Genomic DNA, 19794 nt, shown 5'->3' with positions numbered 1-19794 from the left:
GGGCTTTATGCTGACTAGGCCGGATAATATACATGTTCCCGCAGGAAGATTACATGGCCACATGACAGAGGGGCTTACAAGGAAATTAATACCTTATTAACCTTTGTTGTACTGTGGACATGTAGCAGCAAATAGTTTTTAAAGGGTTATTCCCAACATAAAACATTGCCTCTAACTACAGGATGGGGGACAACAAGCTGGGCACTGGGGACCACTCCGATCTTGAAAGAGAGAGGTCAGCTGTCCCTCCAAATAAAAAAAAGCAGCAGCCCTCCATTCATTCTCTATGCTTAGAGTAAAGCAGTCACACTCCTGTTCTATTCATTCAGTGGGTCCCCACTGATCATTTGTTATCACCCCATTCTATGGATAGGGGTAACTTCTGATGGTGGAAATAACCCTTTAAGTACAAGCCACACACATTAGCCAAATATTCACTTGGCCAACAATTCTCTCTTCTGATCCCCGATATAGACGCCAGCTCAGTCAAGCACATATGTGATCCCAAAAAAAGCTGTTGCCAGACTCCCTCGATATCTACCACTAGATGGTCAGTCGGTCTCAGCTGATGTGTGTGTCCAGTCCTTTACCCTGGAAATAAGGTGGATTACAGGGGACAGATGCTACCGCATACCAAGGACGAGTTTTTTAGTCCATATACACAGACTCAAGTGTTGGCCACTGTCCTTTTGAGTTTTGTTGAAAGGTCAAAGTGTGAGGATGTATCTCGTTCACACTCAAGATCATAAACACCACCTAAAAAGCCGCCACAGCTCCCAGTAACCCCCGTGTAACCATTCCATTACACCCTTACAGGAACGTCCCTGTGTGAAGCCAGAAGTATGCCAGGAATGTACGGAGCATTTGCTCATTTCAGAAGCTGAGAGGATGACGTCCATGCTGCCGCACTGTCACAGTAATCCAAGATTTGTTTAAGGAAACATTCTGGATTGATCTTCACATAGTAAGCTATGAATGGGGATGTTATTTCTGGGACCACAGACAATTCTTCATGGTAGGACTCCCCTCTACTAGACAGCCCCGTGCTGCAAATAGATATTACGGCAATGGGTCTAAGGGTCCTTTTAGATGCACAGATGTGTCCGCCACCGGGGAGGCAAACGTTTGCAGTGCCTTTACATGGCACAACAAAATCGGACAGATGGGCTACACAAACAATCCTTCTATTGTTTATGCAGCCCTTAGAAATGACAGCACAGACATGTATATTATTATATCTGCGCTGTCAGTTTCCAGATTCCAAGCAGCAGTGTAACGTACACTTACCATGCGCACTGCTAGTGAATGAGCATCTGGTCTCCCCTCTGCAGACTATCTTCAGGTCCAGTCCCCTTCAGCTGTCAATCATTCTGAAGATACAGCCGGCGGCCAGAGGAAGACCCGGATGCTGGATCACAAGCAGCATGGCTGGTAAGTATACACTGCTGCTTGTGATCAGGAAACAGACAGCAGATATATACATATCCTACATACATTTCTTCGCTGTCAGTTCCCTTGTATCGTTGTGGGCCTCACAAAACTCTGATTACATAGGGAGATGTGCGGCCGACAACAAGAAACTTTGTAGTTTGTTGTAAAGACCGGATCAGCCAAGGAGCGGGTATTTTCCCCGTCCTTGGCTGCAGGAATGTTTCTAGCAACTCTCCTGGACGATAATCGGCCTGTGTAAAAGGCCCTTAAAGTATAACTATCATTTGTAAAAACTTCCGACGTGTCATAGCGACATGTCAGAAGGGCGTATCAGCGGGGGTCTGGGTACTGAGACCCCTGCCGATCACTAGAATGACGGAGCAGAAGGGCTCTGCAGCGCGCTCTGTCCCTTCACTTCTGCTGAACGGAGATGAATTCTGTAAACTGCTAATACGAGCAGTCAACAGAATTATAATAGGAGCCTATGGAACAGTACGTAGACTGAACATACCCTAAGAGTTTGGATTCCCAAATGTTACAAACCAAGGTTAGGACATTGACACTTGGATCCTCGGAATAACCAGAGAAACTGGTCTTATATACACACAGTATGTCCTGCTAATAAACTAATCCGGCAGAAGCTTCTCACCTAGGATTGTAGCTGATGAGGGGAAGCATTTAGTCATGTTTACACCTATACATGCTTTCCCAAATGAGTGACACAAATCACCGTCTAGGCTTTAAATAGAGATCATATCAGTTTCCTCTCCTCTATGAGCTAACATCATAGGCGGGAGCCAGTACTGATGACTTCCACAGACATTGGCCGGAGGGTGCAGTGAGATCAGGGCTAAATAATCATTTCCTCTACGGACAGATGAACAGAGATTTACTTCTGCCAATATACCGGATGGAATTCAATGCCTAAAATACATTACAGGGCCAAATGTGGGGGCCCCAAATGTTCCATCCATAGGTGTTCATTCAATATAGCAGTCTTCAGTCAGGGTGCTGAAAGTAAAATACCAATCCTACAACCACCGGCACCAATGGGCCTCCTCCCATGCCAGGATGCCCATTGGTCCCAAGGTGTAGATTTAATCCACAATGTCTGTGCCAGGTGCAGGCGTGCGCCTCTTAGGCCTAGTTTACATAAATCCGGCGGCGTTTCCCTCCGTTGCAGTAGAGAAGCACCGGAGGGAAATGCATCTGAGAACTGATCCCATTGTTTTCAATGGGACAGTTCAGATCATCTGTTCTGCAACTTATGCCGCCGGACCGCCCATACGGCAGAACGCAGCATGCAGCGTTCTGACGTACGGCCCGATTAGCTATCCGGCACCGCATCCACTAAAGTCTATGGGGCGCCGGAGGCATGCCATGTGCAGACGCATGCATTATGCATCTTCCGGCGCTCCATAGAGAAGTCCCTTTCCCGACATTAAACTCTTGTGACCCCTGGCCCCCCCTCAGCTCCTCTATACAGTGCAGCACCATGGTTAGGATCCTCGCCTCTCCAGCTGTTGCACAACCACAACTCTCATCATGTCTGGGATATCCAGGCATGATGGGAGTTGTAGTTTTGCAACAGCTGGAGAGCCAAGGTTCCCTACTCCTGCTCTAGAGGACTCCCATGTAAAAGTTGTCCACAATATTTTATCTCCTGTTCTGGTGCTGCCCCCTACATAGATGGCCCCCTACATACTGTATTTGAAAAAACAGATGACAACTAAAGGAATAAACTGATGGCAACTGATGGTTTTTCATTAAAAAATGATATAAAACCTGATGTCAACTGATGACCTTTTTGCCATCAGTTGTGATATCAGTTGCAGTCAGTTTTTTACAAAAAACGCAAACGGATGCATCTTTTATATGTAAACAAGGCCTTAGTGAATCGGGTCGGGGAAAAGAGAGCAGGACTTCTATATCTGATAAATGTTCCCTCAAATTTTTATTTTCTGATTGTTAGATGAATGTACCCTGCTGATAACTCCCTACCGTGCAGGGGACTCTGAGGGAGAAGGTATGCCTCAGCCGTTCCTGTATGCAGGAGCACTGTCCACCACTCAAATTCCCAGCAATTCTTAGGGCCCTATTACACAGAGCGTGTAATAAAGAGGACGATCAGCTGATTGTGTCTTTAGATCCAGACCTAAAATCGTCGGGTGCGCATCTCCACATGTAATAGTTAGTGGCTGATCGCAGTATAAAAAACAAAGTATTTACTTACCTTACCATGTTCCCAGATGTCCTCGGGCCTTCTGATCCCTTCTCTGCACTGACAGGCTGCTCAGCCAATCACTGTAGAGACAGGAATTAGGAAGGGCAAAAGACTCCCTTTATATGGGGCCTCACGTTCCTCACACAGTTTTGGGAATGTCACCTGACAGCTAGAGGGCCTTGAAAAATGCTGCCGGTGGTGTCGGCTGCCGGTGTCTGAGCACACGTGTCCTGTGCATGGCATCCATCAGCACGGAGCAGCACTTGTTACTATACAGTGGTTATACCATGCAGATACAGTGGTTATACCATGCAGATAAAGGAAGTGTCCAGTTTTAGAAAAAAAACATTGCTATATGTCTTATTAATAGATAATAGGAAAGGATCCTCTTTGAGGGTGGTTACACAGAGTACCTCTTGACCCATCTTGTTCTGAAATATACAGACAACCCATTGATGTGAATGGGTACTGCTACATTTTCCCTGTGGTGGTGCGGCAGGGAAACTGAACCCTTACTGACAGGTTTCTTCACAGATAATAGCTGATCGCTGGTGGTGCTACCAAGGTGAACACTTTGGGCAAATACACCATGAGCAGCTCATGGTGCAGAGTGGCAAAGAGTCACATTTTAACTTTGGTGTACCTTGTTATACAGAACAAAAGAGGCAAAACCTCCAACAGGCAGCGAAACAAAGTCAAAGATTTATTTCAAAAGACCATCAAAGTGCAAACTGTACAGCAACACCGCCATTGAAGGTGTTCAGTGGGGGTGTTGCTGTACAGTTTGCACTTTGATGGTGTTTTGCAAAAAATCTTGGATTTTGTTTCACCGCACGCTGGACCCAAGCTTGTCTTTTTGGTACCTGTGCACACATTAAAGTGATAGCCCAGATGGCTGTGGACATACGCTGTAAGGTGGCTATTCCATTACTCTACTGTATGAAAGGTGACTGACTCTCAAACGACCACTATGGAAAAGGACCCAAAATAGTTTGCCCAATTACACGGAACTATGATGCGAATGATCAAACGATAAAAATAGGTCAGAATTCTAGTAAACGAACAACGATTTCTCGTTGGTCGTTTAAGGTCTAATCGTTGTCTATTACCCAAAACAATTATCGTTTGAATCAGAACAATATAATGATTTTTCGAACAATAATCGTTCTGTGTAATACCACCCTAAGTCAGTCAACCAAAATGTGGCCTAAGGGTACTATTACACTGAACAGGCCCGATTCGGCCGATTATCGCTCAGTGTAATAAATACAACGATCATCGGCTGATCATTGATATAGGTTCTGACCTATTTTCGTCGGGCGCCAACCGCGCACCGCTACATGTAATAGCAGTGCGTGGCGATGACGATATACATTACTTATCCACTGACAGGCCACTCTGAAGCTAGAGCGCACTGGATGCAGGGAGAAGCGGACCGCAGGAGCAGCCCTGGAGCGTGGATAGGTAATGTATGTAGTTTAAACAAGGGCTGCAAGGACATCGGTAACGATGTCCTTGCAGCCCTTGTTAAACGATTATCGGGCCGTGTAATAGGCCCAGTAAACAAGCGACGATCTAGCAGATCGCTGCTCGTTTACAGGTATTATCGGGCCCCCATCGGGCTACCATTACCTAACAAGAGGCACCAAATTTTGTTTTGCACAGTGTTTTGTTTCACAGTGGAATTTTCATCCCGCTGCGAGTACGTGAACCTTGATCCCCTAAACCTGCGGCTGCCTGATGACTACTAAACCGGACTGCGTTCCAGCCTGCTTCTGTGGCTCCAGTCATCCATCCGCTCAGCCAAAGGCTGTGGCAGGACAGCACACTGATTGGCTAAGCAGGACATCAGGATGCTGGGAGCCACAGAAGCAGGCTGGAACGCAGACCGGTTAAGTATTCACTGGGCCGCCACGGGTTAAAGGGGACAAAGTTTACATAATCGCAGCAGGATGAAAAATTTGCTGCGAGTTTGTCATCCTATTCAAACTGACAGTACGGAAATCAAATCATATTTTGCTGCGAACTCGTTATTTGTGAACCCACCCTTAAGGGTGATCTCTTTGTACAAGACGCAGCCTGTGACCTATCCATGGTTGCTCCCATTCTGTGTGAATATGAGAACGATATACATCAAAATCAACCTTAAATTAGACAAAGCGCAGCTACTTTCTTGCCAAAACAGTGCCACTCATGACCTCAGGTTGTGTGTGGTATTACAATTCAGATCCATTCACTCTAATGTAAATGAACTGCACCCAAACACAGGACAGGAGTGGTGCCATTTCTGGGAGGAAAAAAAAAAAGCAGCAGTGTTTTTCTAAGCCTGGATAACCCCTTTAAGTAATGTCCATAGTATAAAAGACAACTTTTCAGAACTGTCAAACAGCCCTCACGCGCAGCACAGTGTATGCTCATAGTCATGGGGTTACTCAGCACACATTGGTAGTACCTTCTTGGCTTCTTGTATTTACTAGCAGTATGTTGGTGATACCTTTCCAGGTCAACCAGGAGTTCTCTCAGAACAGTCTAATGTTTACCCATACTAAAAATAAGGTCATCACTTACTGAAATGGGCAGCCACATCACCATCACACTGAGTCATGTGTGATGCCTGAGTGCGGTCATGTCGACTCCGTCCTGACCTTTCTTTATCATTTTTTATAAGCTGGAGTCAAATTCATCTTCACGACACATAAATGACGTGATTCACATTAGTAAATGGAAACTCAGAGCATTGGGCTAATGAGATTTCATTGTAACCGGGGACATTAAGTAATTGTCATGGAAATGTGTTGTGTCAGCAGAACCCAGGGGGGTACAGGGACCGGACGCCACCACTATACAATGCTAGATTCCATACTATAACTTGTGGGTGTGGAAGGAGGACCCCTGTAGTAGATTCCATTATGTGTCACTTGCCTCCGTTGTAGGATGCATCCAGTAGTAAGTGTGGCGTCATAGCCATGATAGTCTATAACATATGCATTTTTAATATCTAGTTGGCTTAAAAGAAACTCTAGGAAAATCTTAAAATAAAAAATAAAATCAGGGTCCGGCAGGGGGAAGCATAATTAGGAAACTATACTTACCCATCCCCGTGCATCATCACGGGTCAAGGACCCTGCCAACCTCCTGCGGTTCCCACTCCTGCAACGTCATGTCCTTGCTCAGAAATGCCCACTTAGCCAGTCAGTGACTTGGGTGAAAAACCTCTGAGGTCACTGACTGGCTGAGCGAGCCCTTCCTGCTGGGGCATGACGATGCTGGAGGTCAAAGGAAACTGTAGCCCGATGCCTGTCGGTGAGCAGGGGGCACAGGGATGGGTAAGTATAGATTCTTTATTATGCACAGTTCAGAAAAAGCTGACCGGCACTGCTAACTTAGCACTTAGGTACAGCAGGTACATTAGGAGGAGGATACACGCCTGGGTACTTAGAGGGAGGAGGTGTTTAATGACAAATGAAGAATCCAGCACTCACTGGGTAGACATCTTGCAAAATTTTTAATGCAGCTTAACTTGCAGGGAGGGAATAAGACTAGGAGTAGCGTCATCTGGGACAGAAGATTTGGGATTCCTCCCTTCTTACTGAAGTGACGCACCTACACATCTCCATCTTATCCCCTCCCAGCAAGCTTTGCTGCAATAAAAGTTTTGGAAGACGTCTATCCGGTGAGTGCTGGATTCTTCTATATTTGTCAGATTCTTTATTATGTTCCCCCCACCCACTGCTGACCCTGGATTCTTAGATTTCAGAGTACCCCTTAAAAGGGATGTTTAGTGCTGCAAATTTGGATTAAAAAATATATAAAAATTAAAAAAACGCTACTGCTGTTACAATGGTTATGTTTCATGGATTTTATTTATACATGGTATCTTGATGCATGTTATACTAGGCATATAGACGGTCCATGAATTTATCTTTGACCACATACTAGATGTCTATTTCCTTACCAACACCTGTGTGACTGGTCCCACTTAGGTTTAGCAACTGACACACCTGCCGGATATATATTGAATACTGGGCATATGCTAGATATGCAACTTATATTGGTATACATCCATTCACATAGAACTCTCTTGTATGGTGTGCCCATCTCTATTTTATATGGATTATTTTGGGGGATTTGTTTATTTGTATTTAGTACTGCTGCATTATTAAAGGGGTGCATTACAAACCCACCGCACGTCTCAATGTCTCCCAACAGTGCCACTGTGTACACAAGTATTACAAAGCCGTGTCCACTTACAACACTGAGGCAAGCACAGCGTCAGTAACTGGATTGTGAGTGTGTTCATGGAGGAGGTACTGCTCACCCCCTTCCATAAGGATCCAGACGGATACACATCAGTGTTGTGACCCATAAAGCCTTTCTTCATAGAGAAAACCAATCACATGTGGAGCATCTCAACAGTATAAAAGGAAGCACTTCCTGTCACCACAAAAACAAGAAAGAAAAAAAAAACCCACAAAAGTAACCCGTATGTATAAACATATAGTGCAGGATTTACAATGCAGCACCATAAGGGACATGATAGGGTCACTCATGGCAACATTACCCCCCCATCATTCATCAATGCTACCATATCAGACACCCACCACCTGGGAGGCGCCAAAGAAATCTATCAGCAAGGATTAGTATATTATATCGCCTGCAAGCTGAGGAATGCTGGGAAATACTTCAGCCATGCTTGTTGTATTAGGAAAGGGCCTGAATTGGGCCTCTATCACACAGCGCTACTATGTAGCAGTATTTGTAGCCAAAACTAGAGGGGGAAAGTAATCAAAAAAATAAAATAAAAATCTGTCTCTCAAGTTTTGGTTTACAAATACAGATACAAAATGGTAAGCAAAATACTGCTGTACGAATGCGGTATGCTAAACCTTGGGCGGGATCCAATAGACCTTCGTACATGGTAACCCGGGGTCCCATTGCCATAGTAACCCCGACACCCTTTAGTCAAGTTGTAGGTGCTGATGGGGTGACAGAGCACTACCTCCCTCCATCTAATTAATATTATATATATATATATATATATACATACATACATACATACATGCGCGGTGGGGTGTGGATTATAGTATCATACAGTGCACAGAATCATTACAGAATTGTTGTGATGAGGAAGTCAGTGAGCAACAACTTACCTCACCTGCTTAGCAGAAAAAGGAGTCTTGGGCTCTGCCACAAGGACAACACGGCCACTTTGCTCCACCATACTTAGAACACATGAATAGTATGGACCATGGGGCCTCATGTTTGTGACCCTGTAAGCCAGGGAAGGCGAACCTGTAGGCCTCCGGCTCCCAGCATTCCCTGACTGACGCATCAGTGGTACTGATCAGGCCTAAGGGTTTGCTATAATGCATCTTTATATTTAGCAACTAAGGAATCGGTCCAATAGAAAGCAACCAGAGTGCAGGCATGATGGGAACTGTAGTTTTGCAACAACTGCTGGGCCGCGCGTTTCCCTTCTCTGCTGTAAACCAACAGAAAGGCAACAACACTATTCTAATGATAGCCTATCAGCATCCAGGGGTTGTATATTCTAGTTGTCAGACTAACAAGGCTGATCACCCTGTATGAGTAACATCTAGAATATATATATATATTTTCAGAATAAGGAGCCTATTCTTACCTCACTGCGCTCCTCTAGGGTCCCTCCTGCGGCGTCTTATCAGCGACAGCTCAGCCTTACACTGGTCGCGGCGCTGTCCTGTCTCTGTCAGTGAATGGCTGAGCAGGCTGCCACTGCCAAGTGGTGTACGCCTCATATGTGGCGGCAGGACTGATCAGCGGGGGAGCTGAAGACCCCGCAGGAGGACCCCGGGGGAGCACGGTGAGGTAAGCATAGGCTCTTTATTATGTTCTATATAAGGGCAGCAATATATAGAAGATTTGAAGGGCTGGAGTAACCATTTAACAGGGTTTTCCCCTTTCCACATAATAGGCCATAACAAGAAACAGTAAAGAGCAATGGGAACCTGATGGAAAGGAACAGACAAGAGGCACACCAGGCCATAGTTTCTATGGCTGTTACAAGACTCCGCCAGCGAGAACGGCACAGTGGCCGCACTATTCTTGCCAACACGATCATGGAAACCTCAGCGGATTAAGATTATAAGTGAAAGATGTCCGCCAGTCACTGTGTGTGATGTATACACAGCTCCAATAACACTCACAGGTGGAGAAGGTCAGTCCTGTAGGTAGTGATCTTAGAGGAGGGACTGTTCTAAACAGCGTCAGCACAAGGCAAGGGACCACAGGACCAGTTTCAGGACTACACTCCAGCACCACCACACAGGTCAGCTGCTGCCACCAGGGAGGCCAATTCCATCTCATGTACCAACAAGGACCTAAATCCCCAGATGGTGTGTGCCATTTACCTTGCCATACATTCCCAACACTTGTCCTGTCATCCATCACTGGAAACACACTAAGGTAGATTATAATTCTGAAGAAAAACTCAGCTGCCCATAGCAACCAATCAGAGCGAGCGTGCAGGGCACTGTCATAAGTCATAGCTGGACTCTGATCAGCCATTACCCATAGCAACCAACCAGAGCCAAGCTTTCATCAAGCACAGCACAGTAAGAAGTCAGAGATGGACTCTGATCATCCGTTACCCATAGCAACCAACCAGAGGTGAGCTTTAATCCAGCACGGTACTGTAAGAAGTCAGAGACAAACCTTGCTCAGTCATTGCCCATAGCAACCAATCAGAGGTGAGCTTTAATCCAGCACGGTACTGTATGAAGTCAGAGACAAACCTTGCTCAGTCATTGCCCATTGCAACCAATCAGAGGTGAGCTTTCATCCTGTACAGCAATATAAGAAGCCAAAGCTGGACTCTGATTAGCCGTTGCCCACAGCAACCAATGACAGTGCAGCTTACATTTCTTACAGTGCTCTGCTTCAGCCAGCTGATTGCCCTAGCTACCACATTCTGCTGTGTGATGGAGGTGTCAGGGCATGCTGGGAGTTGTAGTTCTGCCACAGGTTGTGTGTGAGCCGTGTCACCTTCCCGTCAGGGGCCCCAGTGACAGGGGAGGGGGCCGCATTCCCCACACTGCTGCCATCTAAGGGAAGATGGGCTCATGGGCACTTCCGGAAATCCTCCTCCATCCAGAGCGGCGGCCTGCAATGCAGAGCGGGGAGGGCACCGGCACCATGACACCGGGCTAACCCCGCCACCTCCTCCCGGCGCTGCGGCCTGCCCTCAGTAATCCCCGGGCAGCACTAATCCTCCGCCCTGCCACAGCGCTAATCCCCGCTCCTCCTCCCGGTGGCTCAGACCTCACCCCCGCTGCCCCCAGCCACCCCCGTATCCCCGGGATCCCCCGCTAGGAGCGCCGGGATCCCGGAGGCCACCATGTTGGAGCCTGGCAGCGCTCGCCCAGGGCGCCCCGGTACACGGCGGGCCGCACTCACCTCTACATCTCTGCCCTTGTTCTTGAAGCTTTTGATCCGGTGGTTGTCCAGGCCGGCGCTCTCCGCCATGGCGGCTCTTTCTGTTTCTTCCCGTTACCGGCTGCGACACCACAACGACCGCGCCAGCCGCACTCCCCCGCCCTGCGCGTACTCGCTTCGAGGAGGAGGGAATGGGGGAGGGGCGCAAGCGTCACACAGGGGGAAGGCGGAGGGCGGGGCCCTGATTGCGAGGGAAGGCAAGGGGCGGGGCTACCGTCACCAGGAGGAAGCAGCGACTCCCGCTTATCATCCGGGACGGGCCCTGTGTCTATTGGCCGCTATGTGTGTGTAACAACGCGTTCCTAAACCACGTGATCTCCCTATGCTGTTGTCAGGGGGGGTGAAGTGCTGAGTAATGTTTATTGTAAATGTTTAATAAAGTTTTTCGGGAGAGGAGGGGAAAAAAAAGTTATGGGTTCCACTGGCGGTCCTTTGTGACGTTCCATGTCACGTGGTATTAAAGAACGCTCCAGCGCTTAGCTAGTAGGCGTGGCTAAAGAACACGCCTTTTCTTAAGATGTAGGTTCTACACGCCCACATGGGTAACCCCGGTGTTTCTTGTAGAGGCGGTGGCGTGTGATTGGCAGGTGCCAACTGGGAGGGGAGGAGGGGGGATGGTTTGTAGGGCCGTTTTTAGGCTTGCTGCAAGTCATGTCGTTGCGTGCAAAAAAAAATGATCAAAGATCTAAGTGTATGCTTGTTGGGGATTTGTCAAGCAGTCTTAGCAACCAATCAGAGCTCAGCTTTTATTTCTATTCGTGTTCTATCAAAATGAAAGCTGAGCTGTGATTGGTTGCTAGGGCAACAGTCTCACAGAGTGTTATAGTGCGTTTACACAGACAGATTTATCTGACAAATTTTTTAAGCCAAATACAGGAACAGACTATAAACAGGGAACAGGTCATAAAAGAAAGACTGAGATTTCTCCTCTTCTCACATCCATTCCTGGCTTTGGCTTCAGAAATCTGTCAGAAAAATCTGTCTGTGTAAACGCTCCATTAGTCACATGTATTAACCTCTTAAGGACAGGGCCAATTTTCGTTTTTGCGTTTTCGTTTTTTCCTCCTTGTGTTTCAAAGGCCATAGCACTTGCATTTTTCCACCTAGAAACCCACATGACCCCTTATTTTTTGCTTCACTAATTGTACTTTGCAATGACTGGCTGAATTTTTGCATAAAGTACACTGCGAAACCAGGAAAAAATTCAATATGTGGTGAAATTGAACAAAAAAAGTCATTTCTTTTATTTGGGGGGTATTTGTTTTTATGCCATTCGCCCTGGGGTAAAACTGACTTGTTATGCACGTTCCTCAAATCGTTACGATTAAAACGATATATAACATGTATAACTTATATTGTATCAGATGGCCTGTAAAAAATTCAAACCATTGTTAAGAAATTATGTTCCTTAAAATCGCTCCATTCCCAGGCTTATAGCGCTTTTATCCTTTGGTCTATGGGGCTGTGTCAGGTGTCATTTTTTGCACCATGATGTGTTCTTTCTATCGGTACCTTGATTGCGCATATACAACTTTTTGATTGCTTTTTATAATTTTTTCTGGATTTGATGCGATCAAAAACGCACAATTTTGCACTTTGGGATTTGTTTGCGCTTACGCCGTTTACCGTGCGAGATCAGGAATGTGATTAATTAATAGTTTGGGCGATTACGCACGCGGCGATAGCAAACATGTTTATTTATTTACTTTTATTTAAAACATGGGGAAAGGGGGGGGGATTCAAACTTTTATTAGGGGAGGGGGCTTTTTACTAATAACACTTTTTTTTTTTTACACATATACTAGAAACCCCCCTGGGGTTAGGGTTATTCCCCATGGGGGACTTCTAGTATAAGTGCACTAATCTCTCATTGAGATCTTTACTGTATACTTATACAGCAAAGATCAATGAAATCGGCACTCGGATGCTTTCAGCTGCTGCAGCCGAAAACAAACGAGTGCCGAGCTGGGGACGGCGCCATTTTGGCGAAGACCCCGGCAGGTCAAGGATGTGTGGATCGCTCCTTCGGGGAGCGATTCACCCCACTAGACACCAGGGAACGGCTGCATACAGTATTCGGATGCAGCTGTCAACTTTGACAGCTGCATCCGATTACTGAATTAGCGGGCACGGTGATCGGACCGTGCCCGCTAATAGCCGCAGTCCCGGGCTACACGTTGCACCCGGAATCGCGGCAGTTCACAGCGGGGTCGCCGCCCCGCTCTGAACACCTCTTGCGGACACATGACGTACCGTCCTTAAGAGGTTAAAGAGGTACTCCAGCAGGGGGCACTTTTGCGCTGGGACCGGGGACGAGGTGGCCGAGCGAAAAGACGTCCACTCACCTCTCCGGATCTAGCGGCAGGTCCCGCATTGCGGCACTCCGATGCCCGGCCGCTTCCGGGTGTCTGATGCGGGCCCAAGACATGACGTCTCAGGTCTGCTTAGCCACTAAGTGAAGGAGGCAGGATCTGAGCGGGTTTGAAACGGATCCCGCCTCCTTTACTGACTGGCTGAGCCTACCTGAGACGTCACATCTCGGGCCCGCGTCAGACCCCCGGAAGCGGATGGGAACTGGGACAGGATCGCCGCAATGCGGGATAGGCCGCGGGAACCGGGGAGGTGAGTGGACGTCTTTTCCCTCGGCCACCTCGTCCCAGCACAAAAGTGCCCCCCCCCCCCCCGCTGGAGTACCCCTTTAATCATTGCAGCAGCAACTAGGGTTGCAGGTTTAAAGGGGTACTCCAAATTGTTAAACAGTGCTAGCCTTCTAGAATAAACAAGCTGTTATCTTTCCACCCTCCCCCAGTGTACTCATGCTGTGTCTCCAGCCACAGGCCTCTTCACTGCCACAAAAGTGAGTGGAGACCATTGGATGCTGTGCAGAGGCTGCTCTGCTGTAGCAATGTACTTTAAGTACTATATATATATATATATATATATATATATATATATATACACTCACCGGCCACTTTATTAGGTACACCTGTCCAACTGCACGTTACCACTTAATTTCTAAATCAGCCAATCACATGGCGGCAACTCAGTGCATTTAGGCATGTAGACATGGTCAAGACAATCTCCTGCAGTTCAAACCGAGCATCAGTATGGGGAAGAAAGGTGATTTGAGGGCCTTTGAACGTGGCATGGTTGTTGGTGCCAGAAGGGCTGGTCTGAGTATTTCAGAAACTGCTGATCTACAGGGATTTTCACGCACAACCATCTTTAGGGTTTACAGAGAATGGTCCGAAAAAGAAAAAACATCCAGTGAGCGGCAGTTCTGTGGGCGGAAATGCCTTGTTGATGCCAGAGGTCAGAGGAGAATGGGCAGACTGGTTCGAGCTGATAGAAAGGCAACAGTGACTCAAATAGCCAACCGTTACAACCAAGGTAGGCAGAAGAGCATCTCTGAACGCACAGTACGTCCAACTTTGAGGCAGATGGGCTACAGCAGCAGAAGACCACCCGTTACTAGCATGGTGTACCTAATAAAGTGGCCGGTGAGTGTGTGTGTATGTATATATATATATATATATATATATATATATATATATATATATACAGTGGTACCTTGGTTTAAGAGTAACTTGGTTTAAGAGCTCACAGTTTTTCAAATTTGTGACTTGGTTTAAGAGCATTGCTTTGGTTTAAGAGCTCCCTGTGCTGGGTGGGAGGGGGAGTGGAGGAGGGGCATGGTCTGCATAGCGCGGTCTACAGCCCTGTACTCTGACTCAGGAAGTCTCCCTCACCTTCCAAATCATAATAGATCTACTTCAGGCTGGGGCTTACATGAGGGGACAGGACTGTGGGGGTAATCTCTCCATAGCTGTAACCCCTCTCTCCCCGGACAGAGAGTGCTGCATGTATGTGCCCACATATGTCCTGCTCACTCCTTCATGCTCCCTGCAGTCTCTGTCAGCCCTTGTGTTTCCCATCCTCTCCATTACTGTACAGTAACTTATAATATCACATATTCTGCTGTTTCTGAATGTTTGTTTCATTTGTTTTACATGTTATTCAGGATAATAAATCATTATTTTTGGGGTGTGGAACCAATTGTCTGCATATCAATGATTTCTTATGGGAAAATTTGCTTTGGTTTAAGAGTGGATTTGGATTACAAGCACAGTCCCGGAACGAATTATGCTCGTAATCCAAGGCACCACTGTATATATATTTTCTGTTTTCCCCAAAATAAGTGTCTTTTATTGAGTTTTGCTCCCAAGGATGCGTTATGTCTTATTTTCAGGGGGTGTATTTTCCCATGAAGAAGAATACTCAAGAATACTCACCAAATTCCTGGGCCCTCAGTATGCACTTGCTGCAGGCAGGAGTAATGCTGAGTGACGGCACCCAGTAGTGGGACCTCAGGTGTGCGCAGGACGTGCGGGCCATGGACCAGCAGTACGCCTGCATCGCCAGCGTTAAAGGGGTACTCCAGGCCGGGGGATATTTTTGAGGATCACCAGGAAGGGCGTGGAAATTGAAGTCGAAGGTCACTTACCTCCCCAGTTCCAGTGCCTGGATTGTGCTACCCGATACTCCCGTCCCACAGCGCTTCCTGGTCAGAGCTGCCGCATGAGATGTGATGTCTCAAAGCAGCTCTGCCAATCAGCGGCCATAGCGGGGTTCCGCCTCCCCGGCAATCCTCAAAAATACCCCCCGGCCCGGAGTACCCCTTTAAAGGACCATGGGAGGCTGGTGGTGGAAGAAGGCAGATGGTGGCGGCAGGGGAATTACTTTTGGGGAATGCCTTATTTTAAGCTATCCTGTAAATACTGCACTATGCCTTATTTTCAGAGGATGTCTTATTTTTGATTAAACAGTATATATATATATATATATATATATATATATATATATATTCATTTTAATCAAGTTCTATTACAAAGTAGTAGAATTTTTTTAAAGCAATGTATTAAAAGATAAACTTTAGATTCTGGAGTACCCCTGGTGTAATTCGACAAAAAGGTGCAGACTTTGATATGAACAGGGAGTAGAGAAATAGCTGTACCAGCTTTAGGATGGCAACTGAAGGTGTGTATTGCATGTTGTACATTTGCTTTGGGAGGCCATCCTGGTCACGTAACAAAGCCAGAGAGAACACACTAAACATGGACTTTTCCCAGCTCCTTGTCAGGATGGGTTGGAGTCTGAATACTCAAATAAATAAATAAAAAAAATTATGTCTCTGCCATATCAAAAGTGTTTATTAACAGGGTTGTCCAGGATAATCTGCTACTTGTGGATCCTGCTTGGGCTGTGGGGCACGTCAGTAATGTATACATTGTACTGTACTGCTCCCCCACAGCTGACGGATAATGATGGGTCAAAGTTCAAGTTTGTCAACATTAGTGTAAACCCGAATGCTCGGCCTTTGATTCCCGGCGTCGGGAGAAGTTGGATGCGGCCCTAGGGAGTCTTGGAAAACATTGATAAGCTGCATCCATGTTTTCCTGGCAGCCCTAGGGCTGCAGCTGGCCATTATAAACCTCCCCTTTGTTTAGATTGGCTCTTGGTGCACGTTTGCACAATCTCACGGTACTGTTCTTAATGCTAAAATACTAAAGTTAGGCAAAGCCATTTCAATTTGCGGAAAGTTTATTTAAACAATCTTACAAATACAGATTCAGACAGTAAACACATTGAATCAGTGATCTGTGTGTAAAAGTACTCAAAAAAAGCTGGTGAGCCTGCCAGGTGTACGTAAGCAAATGTATGTTAAGGAAGCAGTGTAGCCTGCAGGAACAAAGTTGGGAGGTATCTCCACGCTGCGGTCAGTGCAGAGGGCTTGTCCTAAAGCTCCTGGTGATTTTAATGGGAGCTTCACTGTGGAATTGAACATAAAAACCCATACTATTTTTTATCTTTTGGACTATTAAAGTTTCAATAAAAGTTTGAATAAGAAAAAAAAAAAAAACATACCGTTAAAATGTACCCACAAATTTATGGGAAAATACTATAATGTAGCCTTTTGCATGCATTTTCCATTCAGCCTCTAAATACGTGAATGAAGTGTTCCCAGCCACATATAACTAGGCAATATGGATGCACCTGCTTCCTCTTCTAGGTAACAGTAGCCAGCACCAGACCATAAACAGTAGAATGTAAAGTGATTCTCCGGCACTGGGTTGCGTGCTGGCTACAGTTACCTAGGAGACCAATCTGGCATCTGTCTCCTATCTATAGTTATATGGGGCTGAAAGTGTGGGCAACACTGACCTCGTACAGGTATTTGAAAATGCATGCACAGAGCTGCACTATTGTCATTTGTCATATAACTTTGTAGGTATGTTTTACTGTCCACAAGGAAGTATTTTACATTAATGTTTAGCAAGGTAAACTTTGTGCGAACCCTCCACAGTGTAAGGCTATGTTCACACTACGTAGACGTACGGCCGTTGTTGTTGTAGGAAACCCTGTCAATAAACACAATGAAGCAAGCGGCTCCGGCAGCTTGCTTCATTGTGTCCTATGGGGAGTCCTGATACTGCAGCCAAAAGATTAACCGGCCGGGGAGGATCCGTTCATAGACCGGCCATTCCGTGACCTGGCCGAGGTCACGGAACGGCCGGTCTCTCACGTTGTGTTAACATAGCCTAAAACTTTACGGGGAAAGAATCACATCCCTCATTTTGGCTTAGAAGTACAGATGCAAAATAGTGATCTAAACACTGCCATGCAAACAGAAATTATATAATATATATATATATATATATATATATATATATATATATATATTATATATATATATATATATATATATATATTAGTGCAACAGGGGATATACATGAGGGATACTCAGTCACATGAGTATTTTATCTCTTTATATCACGGGTGTCAAGCTGCACCCTTGAGCTGTTGCAAAACTACAATTCCCATCGTGCCTAGACGGCTGAAGATAAAACTTTGGCTGCCCAGGTATAATGAAAAATGTAGTTTTGCAACAGGTGGAGGGCCGTGGCTTTGACAACCCTGCTTTAGACCTTCCTTTTTTGAGAAAATATGGATGTAAACAAAGCTCTTAAAATAATAATAGACACCAAAATGCTGTAAACCTGTTTGATACAAGTGTTCATCTGCTTTAACTTCTAATATTGGACCTCATTTATTAGCATCAGTACAGAGGAAAAACACGTCAACCCATCAGCTTACTGGTTTTAGTCCAGTAATGGCAAACCTTGGCCCTCCATCTGTTACAAAACTACAATTCCCATCATGCCTGGACAGCTGGAGCTATATCTTTGGCTGCCCAGGTATGGGAAATATAGTTTTGCAATAGCTGTAGGGCCTAGGCACATCATCACTGACCTAGTCTACACAATATTGCATCTATATTTTGACTAATGAGCATGCTCACAGGACGGGTATCATATACAAAGACCAGAGGCATAGCCAGTAGTAGTTGTGAGGTTTCATCTAACTCTTTTCTGCCCTGAGTCTTATAAATGAGACGAATTAAGGGTAAGCAAAGTATTCTGAAGGACGCCTCATTTTCATGCAACTTTATAGAAAACTTGACAGGGGGATGGAGAAGTCGTCTGGCTGAGTTTTATTGACTCTTTGGTAGTTTTTAAAATAAACTATGAAGTACATATCCACAAATATACAGTATCTAGAATAGATTCACAGTGCATTTAGTCACAACATCAAAAGGTGCGAGCAAACCTCAGAAATAAAACTTATAAAAAATAAATAGATTCAATTACACTTTAATTTTTAATATTAAGCCTTTCCACCCAAGTGTAGCAGTAAAGGACACACAGACTTACTCACCCAAAAATTTACTTTATGTACATATCACATCCAATTTTTCTCTTACAGGGGTACTCTGGGCGGGAGATTTTTATTTTTTTTTAAACTATAGTCCAGGGGGGAGTGGATAAAGACAATGACTTCCACTTACCTCCTCGGCTCCAGAGCTGAAACAGACATTCAGCTGCTTCGCCCCCCTTGTCCGCTTTCTGGTCCGAGACTGGGCTTGAGATGGGATGTTTCAGACCCGCTCAGCCAGTCAGTGGCAGAAGTGGGACCCAGCTACAGCCGCTAACTGGCTGAGCGGCCCAGTCTCAAGCCTAGTCTCAGACCATGGAGCGGCCGATAGGCCAGAGCAGCTGAATGTTTGCCTCAGCGCTGGTGCCAGGGGAATAAGTGGACGTTACTCTTTTTATCCACACCTCCAAAGCCATAGCTTAAAGGGAATCTGTCAGCACTTTATATGCTTCAGAGGTGCTGACATTGTGAGGAAGGTGTGTGTCTGTCATTGTGTGTGTTACCTTTCTTTTTTCTGTAGCTACTGTAATTTTTCCACAATCTTCTCCGTAACTTGCGGCACAAGTGCCAAATAGGGGTAATGGTGCCGCACTCCGTCCCGCCTCACAACTACTTCCTCCTCCTAGCTTCACCTGAATATTCATTGTGGGCTGGCTACGGTTTCCTGGCGTCGCCATCTCTTGCTGCGCCGTAGACGGCAAAGGCCGCGGTCTTGTCATTTCTCTCATGCGCCCTGGCTGTGTGCGGCGCGCACGCGCTCCTGATGAAAACTTTGCGCATGCGCCGTAGCGACGCAGGCCTGCGGCCTTTGTAGTCTGCGGCATGACGTCAACAAGCCAGAGCCAGCCCGCAATGAATATTCATGTGAAGCTGGGAGGAGGAAGTAGTTGTGA

At 46.1% G+C, this 19794-nt stretch overlaps 1 protein-coding gene across 1 annotated transcript in view; it reads right to left on the bottom strand.

Annotated features, from left to right (window-relative positions):
- KPNA3 (karyopherin subunit alpha 3) overlaps positions 1-11378 on the bottom strand; it is a 35916-nt gene extending 24538 nt beyond the window's left edge. Inside the window, exon 1 of the mRNA XM_069969993.1 lies at positions 11090-11378. Within this exon, the coding sequence (XP_069826094.1) occupies positions 11090-11158 (69 nt within the window). The 5' untranslated portion in view covers positions 11159-11378. The remainder of the gene's footprint in view (positions 1-11089) is intronic.
- Positions 11379-19794: the final 8416 nt, after the last annotated feature.

The sequence above is a fragment of the Dendropsophus ebraccatus genome, chromosome 5 (assembly GCF_027789765.1).
Source record: "Dendropsophus ebraccatus isolate aDenEbr1 chromosome 5, aDenEbr1.pat, whole genome shotgun sequence".
NCBI classification, from domain to species: Eukaryota; Metazoa; Chordata; class Amphibia; order Anura; family Hylidae; genus Dendropsophus; species Dendropsophus ebraccatus.
Note: the sequence above shows the minus strand (reverse complement) of the source record. Positions and strands in the feature narration are given on the sequence as shown.